The sequence below is a fragment of the Symphalangus syndactylus genome, chromosome 14 (genome assembly GCF_028878055.3).
Source record: "Symphalangus syndactylus isolate Jambi chromosome 14, NHGRI_mSymSyn1-v2.1_pri, whole genome shotgun sequence".
Lineage (NCBI taxonomy): Eukaryota > Metazoa > Chordata > Mammalia > Primates > Hylobatidae > Symphalangus > Symphalangus syndactylus.
Window position 1 is genome coordinate 97663072 of NC_072436.2, and position 13245 is coordinate 97676316.

The window sequence follows — 13245 nt, forward strand, 5'->3', positions numbered from 1 at the left end:
AACACCAAAAAGTGATAGGAAAAGAGCATATCAAGATGGTGGACCAAATGTGTAGTGGGATACTGGGGGGAGTGCATGTGATATATCATGGGCCAGTGGGGAGATCAAGCTGAAGGAAAGCTACTGTGCTTTAGAGAGCAGTGCAAGATTTGATAAGAGACCAGTTGTGGAAACCCTCAGATGTCAGCCAGAGGAATATGGACCTGATCCAGGAGTTAAGAGGAAGTTAGTGAGCTCTGGCTGACACTGGTAAGTAGGCTGCTGTCTGTATGCACATGAAATACACTAAATGCTTCACATCTTTCCAGCCTCGCTCAGTGGTCATCAGAGTTCTAGTCTCTCTTAAGGATTAACAAAAATCTCTCTAGTAGCAGTCCTTGTCACCTGGAAGCCCCTGTTGCCTGCCTGGGCAGCTAGTAATGGGAATAGAAATATTTGTATGCACTTGAGACCACATGGCTTTTGTCTTTCCAACATTGCTAAGAGTACCACAGAACCACAGAATTTACAACAGTAAAGGGAATTTGGAGATCGTCTAATCCAGTGGAATTCATTCTTCAAACAAGCTTATGTGGAAATTCAAGATATTGAAGATAGTAGAGATGGTTTCAATATGGTCTAAACTGGGGTGGGGGCCCGGAGACCCACCTGCATGCCTTCCCTCCTATTGGTAGCCCCAGAAGGGACTAAGAGAAGCACCCTAACTCCCTATTTCAAAACAGTGATCTAATCTAAGCTGATATTTGTAGAAGAGGTAATAGACACGGGGGCAGGCAACTTCTTCCTACTTGAAAGATATGGCTGTCTCAGAAGATGGCTCAAGTTAGGGATGTAAATAGCAAGTTTGTTTTTTGCCTCTTGACCTGCTTTCTTCCTCTCCCAAGGCATGATCATCCTTGTGGAAAATTCTATAACTCCATGTCCTTGGGCTGCCAGGGCCCTCTCTCAGGAGCTGCCTTCCATGGATACGGCTTCATGCTCCAGACCTTCTTGCCATCAAAACTTAACTATTCTATATCCCTTTTCCTCACTCTCAGCTGGCTGGCTGTCCTTAAATTTTAATATGTAAATAAGTTTGTTCTCCCGGGTCACACAGCTGTTTTCCAGTAGTGACCTGGTAGAGACAGCACCTTTAACTGAAGTCAGTAACTGACGCAGGCTTTACAGCAGTGCACTGGCCTGGCAGAAGCACGTCTGCTGTCATATTAAGCTGCTCAGCCCTGATACATTTGTCCCGTGTGGCTGGGGTTTCGGCCACCTCCAAGAGGGCTGTGGGCAGCATGAGCTGGTCTTACATGAATGAGCCAAGGGAGCATCTTGGAGAGAGGCCCTCCTAAGTCTCACTATCCTTTCCTTCCCCTCAGCTGCCAGTGATGATCAGGCTTCCTCAGCAATTAGACTGGACTGGGGGCCTCTAGGAATAACACCTTCCCACGCAAGTTCAGGGGCTCACTCTAGGACTCCCTAAGCCAGACGGGTTCTCACCAGTCCGCAGGCTCTGCGTTCCTGGGTAACCATAAGGACAGTCACATCTAGAGGCACTTGGTGAATGGAAAGCCTCTAGCCAGAAAACACGGTGCGCTGCCATTGAGGAGAGGCAGAGAATACTCAAGGTTAGCAAGTCAAAGGTCTGGCCCCTGCTGGACTACTGCCCAGCAAGGTGTTGCCTGTAATTTCCTTAGGCCTGAGTTTCCATCTGTAAAGTGGGAAGCTCTAAAATGAAGGTGTGAAATAGAAGAGAGCAGGGGAGGGCATAGTGATAATGGAAGTGTAAACATAAAAGTGCTAAGAAGATATGGGAACTGTCTATTGTCAAATAAGGAAGTCTCTATCAACATAATCGCCACGTTGAAAATGTGCCTTTATGCTGGTCCTCACAGAAACAGCTGCACTTGGAGCCTTGCTTTTCACCAGACTGGCTACCAGGATATAACACCAGTCTACGTAATTTCTAATTGCTTGACCCAATGTCTCACTTTTCACCTGATTGTGTTTGGGACACATGGATATAATTTGTTTTGTAGAAAACCTTGATTCTATTCTTGGTTTCTGCCCTTATCTTGGCTAGGTCACTTGAGCTACTTTGTTGATTTGTAAAAATGGGAATAATAATTTCTATTTCTCTTCCTTCTTAAGAATTTTATAAAGATAAAATAAAATAAGGATACTTTTTAAAGAGAAAACTTTTAATATAATAAGACTTTGATATTGTTATTATCATTACTACTATTTTTACCAAGGCTAATTTCCAAGTGTGTACCTTGCCAAATTCACGTGACCATGGTCCTGTTGACGGTGCTGTTAGAAATTCTCCCCTTGTGATTTACATAGCTCAGACAGCATCCAGAAGATTTCATCCACCTCACCTATTTATCCTTTTTTATGCTTTTAGGGAGAAAGTAAGGTTTGAAAAGAAAGGGGACTTCTGTTAACATTCTATATGATTTGAAGGTATATGTCTTCCAAGCCCCAAACTGTACAATAAAAGTTTTCTTGGATACTACTTTTCTCCCATAATTCCTAGCACATAACTTATTAAGTTATTAACCAGCAATTACTCTGGCAGCATATTAAACTTTACTTTTAAACAAGTCACAGAGGGAGGGAAACACGCATCTCTCATAAAAGGAATAAAAAACATACACCCTCTAAAACAGTTTCCCCAGGCTTTGAACAAATCCCAAGCCCCACACCAAGGTCTCTTTTTCATCATTCTCTGCACATAGCTTGAGTGTTAGTACAGTAATGAGAACAAGATGCCTAATAGAAAGATGGAAAAATATGAGGATTCTGGAGGCTCCCTGGGGGCTCTCTGGAAAGGCAGGTGATTAATATTACGAGGGAAAGGCAAAGGCGTGGCATTGAAGCTGTGGGCTTCCTCAAGCAGCAGCAATCCTAAGGGAAATAGAGGAGGCTGTGGCTTTGGCCCTAACCTAAAAAGGGGACCCCAGTACCTTTTCCAGACTGCTAGGGCCTTGCTGAATGCCTACCCAGAACCCTGGTAGGAGTGGGTAAGGCCCTCTGCTTTCACAGATTACATTCCTCACGATCAAAACCTGCTCTTCCAGGGAAAGCCCACTGTGCTCTGCAATGCATAGCTGGACCTTCAGTCACTTTCTGGACAGACTAACAGCCCACGGTCTCTCACTTTGTGCATGGTGGCTCAGTAAGAATTCCGTATAAGTTGGTCCACCACCGGAGCAGGGCATGGAGGATGGCTTCACTTTAAAAGGAAAATCCAAGTAGGAGGGCTGTGGGGCAGCGTCTACATATGGTTGTGAGTATAAACACTCACAAAGCTCCAGACCAAGAAAGGCAGGATGGATGTTGGGGCATACCATAAAAATGCAGCTCTGCCGTCACACCTCCCCCAGGGAGGGCAAGGTAAACGAGCAGTCCTGGTAGCCAGCCAGGCCCTGCAAGCTGCTGCCAGCTGGCCCTGCATGCACAGCTAAACTCTCCATGTTACAGTGGGGGAAGTAACTTCTTTAAATGCATATATTCTGCAGTTCATCACCATTTTGCATTTTGGTTTAAACAAATCCCCTATTGTTTGTCTAAGAGTGCCATATGATGGTTATTGGCTGGGGGCCATGGTAAAAATTGGAGATCGGAATGGCAGAAGTGGGTTCTTTTTATTTAATTTATACTTCCACATTTACATGGCTTAATGTGGCCTCCATCAAAGAAGTACCTCCTAACTCCTATCCACAGGATATAGCCAAATATAAGGAGAGGCAGTATCTGGTCCATGGACAACTGTTACAATGATGTGAAGTGCTGAAGACTACAAAGATGGCCAGTGGGATCTCTGGGAGAAGGGGAAGCTCAACAAAATATCCTGGGTTGAGACAGCCATTCAGTGTATCCTTAGAGCTAGTTTTCTGGATAATTAGAAAAGTAATCCTCTAGAGATAGAGGAGGGGCTTTGAAGTGAGTTGGTTTTTAGGGGGGTTTGTTGTTGTTATTGCTGTTTGAGATAGGATCTCACTATGTTGCCCAGGCTGGTCTTGAACTCCTGATCTCAAGCAATCCTTCCATGTCAGCCTCCAGAGTAGCTGGGATTATAGGTGCCTGTGCCACCTACACCCAGCTTGAAGTGAATTTTAAATAAAGGGCAGGAGGTGGGTAGACATGTGTCAAGTGGAGGGATCATAACGGGATGTGGAAACATGTTGTAGATTAATTTCCCCTTTTTCAACCATTTTCCCTCTCCCATTCTTCTAACCACCCTCCCTCTTTCCTTTTCCCCCCACTCCCCTTCTCACCTGCCTTCTCTCCCTTTGCCTCCCACCCACTTTTCCTCTTAACCTGGTTTCCTTCTTTCCAGCCCGTTATGGGCCTGCTGGTGGTCCCTAGGATATTGCTTCATTAACTCCAGTGCTGGCTCCATGGCAAGAAGCTTCTAGTACTTCTTGCTTATTGTGGTTGAGAACAGAAGTGATCTGAGCTGCTTATATAGGAGCTAAGATAAGAGAACTACCCCAGATGGGCTGGGATGAGCCTGCCAGCTGCACCTGTTTGATTTTTTGGAATTCCTTCTCTTTCACCAGCTCAAACCCCTCCAATGCCTCTAGAGCCTTCCTGCATGACAGTCATGACAATCAAATCAATCCTCTGTTTTTATGTGTATTTTTTTCTCCACATATACCCCTCTCCCAACAAGATCATAAGCTCTGCAAAGCCAGAACCTTTTCCTCTCCCTCCCCTTCCCACCCCATGTAAGATATCCCCCATACTGCTCAGCAAATGTTTCTGTATTAATAAAGTTAAGCCATGTGTCTTAGAGACCTTAATAGACACTAGCAACCTAAAGCCAGAACAGCAGTTTCCAGCCTTCTGAAGATGGCAGTGAATTCTGGTAGAGCTTGGTAAGTCCAAAGTGAATTCCCTCTCTCTTCCAGGGAGCCCACCAAGGCTTCACAATATTGAGTGGGAACCCCAGCTGTCCAGTGTGACTTGAGCTGATGGGGTCCCACTGGGGTCTTCATTCTTTGGAACTTTTAGAGTTCTGAAAGACTACTTCTGTTTCGGGCCCCTGTTGACTCATCCCATGTCATTTCCTGCTAATCCCACTGGCCGTCTTTGTAGTCTTGGCAGTTCACATCATTGTAACAGCTGTCCGTGGACCAGACACTGCCTCTCCTTATATTTGGTTATATCCTGTGGATAGGAGTTAGGAGGTACTTCTTTGATGGAGGCCACATTAAGCCAAGTAAATGTGGAAGCATAAATTAAATAAAAATAAACCCTCTGTGCCATTCCAATTCCCACCCCCCATACCATTGTCCCTTTAGCACTTGTTATTCTCTAAACATGTCATGTCCCCAAGTCTTTGGACATGCTGCTTCCTCTGTTGGGGTCACTTTGCCCAGGTCTACCTCCTCCCCATTCTCCAACTCTCTGCCAAGGCCCTTCCTGACTCACCCAGACAAACAGTTACTCTGTTAATCCCTCCTTTTGGGGCACCCATCATACTCTAGCATGACTGGTTGTGTGTTTTCCCAACTACACTAGTGGCTTTCAAGTGTTTTTTTTTGTTTGTTTTTGTTTTTTTTGACAGACATTGACAACAAGAAACAGCTTTTACATATGACCTAATGCATATGTTTATGTGTATATACTGTGCACACACACATGAAATCATGCACAGTCTGAAATTTTAGTAGCTGTGTAAGATATAAATTGCCAAAAATGCAACAGAGAGGGAATTTGCTCAAGATAGAGCATATTTAATTTCAGGAATGTTTGCTTTCAACATATCCACTGTCATTTTGGATACAAAGCATAACCCTATTGATGCCATTCAGTATAATGTAGGATAGCTTATTACCTGGAAAAGAAAAAGAAAAAAGCTAGACCAGTCAATTATTTTACTTAAACTTGTTGCATTTTAATGGTTATTTACATCTTAAAGATAACTTATTAAAAATCATTCTTAGCAAGGACTTAATGGAAAGCTGATATATAACAAAAACCTTAGTGAAACAATCCCTTGGGAAATCTCTGAACTTCTTTAAATCTCCTGCCTTCTGTCCTTACTACACTACTTTGATACACTCTGATTATATTCTCTTCCTTTCTCCCTCTGTCTTCCTCCTAGCTCCTTCTCTCCCTTCTTCCTCTGCCCACATCTCTCTCCTCTTCCCTTCCTCCCTCCTTCCCTTCCTTCCTTTCTTCTTCCTTCTTTCTTTCCTTCCTTTATTGCTGGTCACTACCCACTAGTTGATTTCATAACCAACTAAATGAATCATAATGTACTTTTGAAAAACACTATTCAGGACTCTAAGTTCCTTGAGGGCAGTGACTGTGTCACTGAATCACTTCATCTTCATATTTCCAAACCCACCACTATTCCTGGCTCTCAGTAGCCTCTTTATAAATGTTTTCTGAATGAATAGACCTCAGTTTAAAAAAAAAAAAAAAAAAAAAAAAAAAAAAAAACCTGCAGCCACTGGGATTCCGGAAGGGACAGGAAAAGTGAATAATTTTTCACAGACTTCCCCAAGACTTCTTCTGTCCTCTAGACACTGGGGCTTTTGTGCACGTGTCTGGGAAGTCCTGCTCTCTGCCTGCCTTCTGCCTCTCCCAACTTCCAGGAGAGAGGGCAGGAGATTTAAAGAAGTTCAGAGATTTCCCAAGGCAAGAACATATTAATCAAGTTCTTAAGTGGATATTTATAAAGGACAAATGGTAAAAAAGAGTGGAAGAAAACAGGATTCTTAACAGGGCTTTCATTTCATCTTCTGTATGTCAACTTCGTCTGCATAGTGCTGGATTCCTTCTCCTCCTTCGAAAGCCACTATTAGTGCTGCTTTTCAGTGCATCTGCTAGATGCTGATTACTTCTGATTTTTTTTGAGCACTATAAATCTTCATTATGCTGTGCTCCATGCCAGGATTTTTCCATTTGGGGGTAGAAAAAATCCCCAAGCCCACCAAAACCCTGTGGCTTAGTTTCCTGTCCAGCTGGCGTGCTGCTCTTCGGGATTTTGTTCCCATCATCAAAGTGGCTTGACAGACTGAGAACAAACCTCTGGCTCACCCTGAACTTACAGTGCACCATTTCCAAGTCAGAACAAACACCAAGTAATAGCAAGAGAAAAAGAATGAAAAAAATTATTTTCCTGACTTAGAAGCCAGTTCAGAGTGAAGCCCAACTCTGTGACTCCAGACAGGGATGTTACAAGGCCTTGGCTGTCCTCAAGGGTGGAGTCATGAACAGTGGGCTCCGGGCCGGAATTTCACTCAGAGTCATCTCAAAGGAGAAGCCATGGATGGACTCCTTTGTGGCCCCAAATCTTCTGTTTCCTGGAATCCAAAGCAGCAGCATTTGAGGGAGCCTCCCATGATCTCGTTGACTACATCACACTTGGCCCCAAGCCTCACAGTTGTGGGAGCAGTCAGTGATTCCTGAAGTGTCCCAGGAGGCCGGTAAGGTCACCAGCCTGTACTGGGTCTAGGGAAGATGCAAAACACTTCAGCCTGGCAGAAGGCTCTAAAGATCGTCAACCTTTCCTCCGTTCATTTTGAAATTTTAAAAAATATGCTAACTTAGCTGAAAATCTCATGGAAACCAGGCTCCTCATCAGACTTGAAAGTCAAACCGATTTCTCAACAACTTCTCTTTATGGTTCTGTATGGCTCCACAGAAAACCAGAAAAACATTTGGGGCAAGAAGCTATGACTGAGGCCACATGGGAGCAGGCAGTCAATTATTACACTAAGGAACACCCAGTTAGCATGAAGTATCCCATCACTTAAAAGCCTGACCAGCCTTCCTCTTGTTTCCACCTTCTCAACGCATTCTCTAATCTTCCCAGGCTGCCGCTCCTCGGGACTGGAGAAGCCAAATGAATTCCCTCTCACATCTCTTACCCTCTTTCCAAATGCCCTTCCTTATCAACTTTGTCTCTAAATTCTTCCCATCTTACATGGCCCAGTTGGAAGTATAACTTCATTTCTCCAGTCCACCCTGGTGGGTGGGTGGGTTGGTTGGTTGGTTGGTTGGTTGGTTGGTTGGTTGGTTTTTTGGCTTAACTCCTTACATCCTGTTCTAAAGTTTGTCTTTGTTTTTGTCTCCAAAACTAGTCAAAATTCTCAGATCAGAAGCCATCTCCTGTGCATGTCCTCCCTGCACCTAGCTCAAGGCTGGATGCACAGGAGACATCCTATCTGCTTTCTCAGGCCACTGGCTTTCCTCCCTGAGTGGCTCTTGCTTTAGCAGGGGGCAGTCCCAACTAGTAGAAATTTTACCATTGGGAATGATATCATTAAACTTTTCATAGACTGTGGGCTTTCCATAGTGGATGGAAGAGTAACAGCAGGATGTTATGATTGAGAGTCCCAGGGTAAAGTAGAAACAAAAGATAGGGGCAGGGTTAAAAAGTAGAACCCCAGGCTGGACAATATAGCAAGACCCCATCTCTACAAAAATAATTTTAAAAATTAGCTGGATGTGGTGGCATGCACCTGTAGTCCCAGGTATTTGGGAGGCTGAGGTGGGAGGATGACTTGAGCCCAGGAGGTTGAGGCTACAGTGAGCCATGGTCATGCCACTGCACTTCAGCCTGGGCAACAGAGAAAGGCCCTGTCTCAAAACAAAACAAAACAAAAAAGAAAGAAAAGAAAATGAGGCAGATCTCTATGTTCTTAACAGAATGGTATCCAAAATATATTAGTGAAAAGGAGTGATGATCAGAACCTAGTATATAGTAAGCCACCATTTATATAAACAAGTGGGTAGCAGATAGATGCTTATAGAAGAATAGAGCCTGGCATGGTGGCTCACGCCTGTAATCCCAGCACTTTGGGAGGCTGAGGCGGGCGGATCACGAGGTCAGGAGATCGAAACTATCCTGGCTAACATGGTGAAACCCCGTCTGTAATAAAAAACACAAAAAATTAGCCTGGCGTGGTGGCGGGCACCTGTAGTCCCAGCTACTCCGGAGGCTGAGGCAGGAGAATGGCATGAACCCGGCAGGCGGGGCTTGCAGTGAGCCAAGATCGCGCCACTGCGCTCCAGCCTGGGTGACAGGGCGAGACTCCATCTCAAAAAAAAAAAAAAAAAAAAAAAAGAATAGAATGTGCTTGGGAGGATATGCTAGAAAGTAGTAATAGCGGTTGCCTTGGGAACAGTATATGGGCAGGGGGTAGGGTTGTGGAAAAGGGATTTCATTTTCATTGCATGTCCTCTTGTGCTTTTTCAGTTATTTTTGCATGTGTTACCTATTTGTTTATTTTTGAGACAGAGTCTCACTCTGTCACCCAGGCTGGCGTGCAGTGGCATGATCTCAGCTCACTGCAACCTCTGCCTTCCAGGTTCAAGTGATTTTCCTGCCTCAGCTTCCTGAGTAGCTGGGACTACAGGTGCCCGCCACCATGCCCGGCTCGTTTTTGTATTTTTAGTAGAGATGGGGTTTCACCATGTTGGCCACGCTGATCTTGAACTCCTGACCTCAGGTGATCCACCTTCCCAAAGTGCTGGGATTACAGGTGTGAGCCACCATGACTGGGCCACCAGCACACTCTTAACCAGCCTCTTGTTTTTCAGTCTTACCCCCTGTAATCCCAGCTACTTGGGAGGCTGAGGCAGGATAATCGCTTTAACTCAGGAGGTGGAGGTTGCAGTAAGCCAAGATCGTACCACTGCACTCCAGCCTAGGGGGCAGAGCGAGACTCTGTCTCAAAAAAAAAGTATCTGATACATATTTTTCATGTTAGACATACACCAGTTCCAGATATAGGCAATTCAGGATAGAGGTGTGAATAAACTTTAGGGAAATTGTAAAACTGTTAATTTATAGGAAATGAAAAGGATGGATTTCAAGATTAAGCCACATGGAAACTCACTAGCCAGAACACTTGTGCCAATTTCAATGCCATCCCCTAATCCCATGTTGGAAGTAGAGAAGGGCAAGGAATGGACAGTTCTGGAATATCTGCCATGGCCAGGCACTGAGGTGGGCATTTTAAGTTTACTGTGCCACATTGAACATTCACAGTGACTCACAGTAAGCCGGTCATAGTCCATTTTCTATCGCTGTAACAGAATGTATGTATTGTAACAGATGGCACTGGCATCTGGTGAGGGTCATCCCATGGTGGAAGCCTGAAGGCAGAAAAGAGCACGCAAGACAGAGAGGAAATCAAGCCAAACTCATCTTTATAACAAACCCAGTCTCCAAATGACTAGCCCAATCCCAAGATAACAACATTAATTGATTCACGAGGACAGTACCCTCATGACCCAAGCACCTCTTAAAGGCTCTGCCTCTTAACAGTGTTACAATAGCATTACATTTCAACATGAATTTTAGCAGGGTCAGTCAAACCATAGCAGAGGTGATAATATAGTTCCCATTTTACAGGTCAGGAATCTGATTCAGGTCACAGAAATTATAAGTGGGAAAGCCAGGACTCAATTGTAGGTCTGTCCCTACTGTCTCTACTACTCACATTGTATTATTAGTACACCAAAGATGTTTTGGCCTTTTCATGGCCAAAGACACTCAAGAGTCAAGGCCCTTCAGTGCTGTTCTTAAAAAGAAAGTCTTTCTTCTTCCTTTTATATATAGATCTCCAAATCTGAGCCCACTTACTATTTCTACTATGTGGTTCAAAGAGCTGCTCTGTATATTGAATGAAGGAAAAAAATCCATTTATTGGGGAAAATGTCATCTCCAGTGTTTGTTAATCTTGCCATGTGTCTATTGTTCAGCTGGTTATTTCAAGTACACAGATACAGTTTTTCATATGTGAGTGTAATTTTCCTTCTCCACAATACTAAATCTGATTTTCATGACTGATTTTTTTTCCCCAAATTCCTACACTTAAGAATGTAGAATAATAGAATACCATCTCCCCACCCCTTCTGTCCCGTCTTATTTTCAACTAACTAGGGTAGGATCTTGGTGTTTGTTTTCATTTTATTTTATTTGAAGCCAGAGCATAGAGTTTTTATCTATTTTGTCTACACATAGCCTTGGCCTCCATCATATGGTCAAGGATTTCATTTTATCACATCAGTTGCTTATTTTCTTGCCATCAATGATTGTACATCATTTCTTAATATTTGCCATAGCTGCTTAAGCCCCATCATATACCATAGAAAATACCCAGGTTCTCCTTCCTGAGACCCAGACCTAAGGGAGAGAAAATCTCAATTTATATTCTGTTCTTTACCTTTGTAGGCAAAATCCATGTTTGGTGACCAGAGCTGTATATACTGATGTTCTCTTCTTGTTGAGTTGCTGCCTCAACAAATCTGCAAAGGACAACCAGCCAGGTATGATTCATAGTTATACTATATTTTGGAATGGTTACACATCTTTGAAATGTAGGTGGGGTATTGAGTGGCTCTGCCACACACTGCTGCACCTTCTACTTTTGTAAGACTAACCATACAACAACATTAAACAGTGTCATATAGTTCCCTCATACAAGTTTGTCGGGGAACTTGTTGTTATTTATTTGGAAGTTTGCCATTTATTTTCTAGTTGGTCATTCAGGGAAGAGTGAACTCTACTCAGATACCCTCTCTGCATCTGTGACCCTGGCTTTTTTCTATTTTGTGTATTTTCTTTGAAAGGTCATTATTTTGAATAGCTGTGAGTTCATTCTGTTCCATTCTGTGGAGATAACTGAGCTGGGCTCATTTGATGCTGGGTATTTGAGACTCTCTTCTCAAATCGACCCCTACACCAATGCAGTTATGAGTTGCTGCCTCAGGCTCTGACTTTCCACATGTTTCTTGGTCATGTATGTTTCTAGGGATGGACCCCAGATCCACATACAGTTGCTCTATTTAATCATGATTTGCAAAGTGGTTTTTCTTTTTTAAGGGAAAACGTTAACTCCAAATAAAATTTTTTTGATGTGTTTATATAAGAGGCTACAGGAAGTGCTGTACATGAATTCCAGGCCACGGACTGAAACTGATTTTCATCAACACAAACTGGAATGCAGGGTAATGAGCCTGCAACTGGTTAAAATCAGCCTCTTCTAATTGATTAGGCCTGTCTAAAGGAGGCTACAATTACAAAGTCAGATTCTGAGTGCAAGCAGACCAGCCCTTTCCTCTGTTACATTTAGTCTGTCAATGATTTGTTGTCTTTGGTAAATGCATTCAGGCTGTCAATGTCCAGCTCTGTTCATATGGAACCCTGTTCTCAAATTCAAACCAATTTAAAATGCTTTGCAGGAGGGAGGTGGGGGAGGTGGGAGCATGCAAAACCGTCTCACCCGGATCGATGTGTATTAGTCCACAAAACCCCTGTGGCCATGCAGAGGTAATAAGAACATGCCAGACTCTCATCAACTCCACATCCCTGGATAGGAGTAGCTGTTGTATCCTCTTTGTAGTGTAAAATCATATGGTTTTATAGCTATAAAGCAATCCCAGTGTATGCCTCTTATCCCAGCATAATTATGAATAGTGCCCCCTTTTACTCTTGAAAGTGACCAGGTTTGCATAATAAATTACTGGTCGCCCTGGCTGTAAGGGACCCCAGAGTTGCATCTACTTCAGCTTACCCTTAAGTTAACTGGAGTCCAAAGTTTAAAAAGAGACTATGAATCCAATGTTACCAAGTATATTGCTTTAGATTTCCACCATTTCTGTATTTCAGTTCCAAATTCCATATAGCTTTGTAATACTTCCTTGCCTATGTATCTAAAGGGCTTTGGCCATAAGAGATTTGTTCATCGCTTGCAAATCTACTCACGGATTCTGACCGTTTATGGTTGTCTATAATCATTAGTTTATTTGAATGAGTTTTTCTTGGCTCAGTGCCATTATTCTTTGTCTAGAATGGTTAATCCTTATATGTTGTAAAATACCTTCTTTCTTCCCCAACTACTCATCCTTTACTGATGAGCTAGGTTCCTTGAAGATGACTTTAGCTTTTTTCAACCATCCATTTCTCCAAGCTGTTAACATTATTTAGAGTTTATACCCTAATTAAACAGATCACAGCTTGTTTTCACAAGCTGTGTTTAATAACTTAACAGTATTTCACTTGCATCTATATATTACTCTTAAAGATGTTACTCTGCAGAGTAAGATGTGAGGACAGGATGCTTTTATTCTAGTATGACAACCATAGCTCTAAATATTTTGTCCTGCACTATACAGTACTGCAGCCACTAGTCATATGTGGATCTTGAGCACTTGAGATGTGGTTGGTCCAAAATGAGATGTTCTGTTAGTGTAAAATACATACTAGATTTCAAAGACTTAGTATGA

General features: G+C 43.1%; 1 protein-coding gene across 18 annotated transcripts in view; it reads left to right on the forward strand.

Annotated features, from left to right (window-relative positions):
• THADA (THADA armadillo repeat containing) overlaps positions 1-13245 on the forward strand; it is a 369177-nt gene that overhangs the window by 271319 nt on the left and 84613 nt on the right. For all 18 annotated transcript variants that reach the window (XM_055242820.2, XM_063618104.1, XM_055242824.2 and 15 more), the window contains one exon: positions 11192-11286. In XM_055242820.2, the coding sequence (XP_055098795.1) occupies positions 11192-11286 (95 nt within the window). The remainder of the gene's footprint in view (positions 1-11191; positions 11287-13245) is intronic.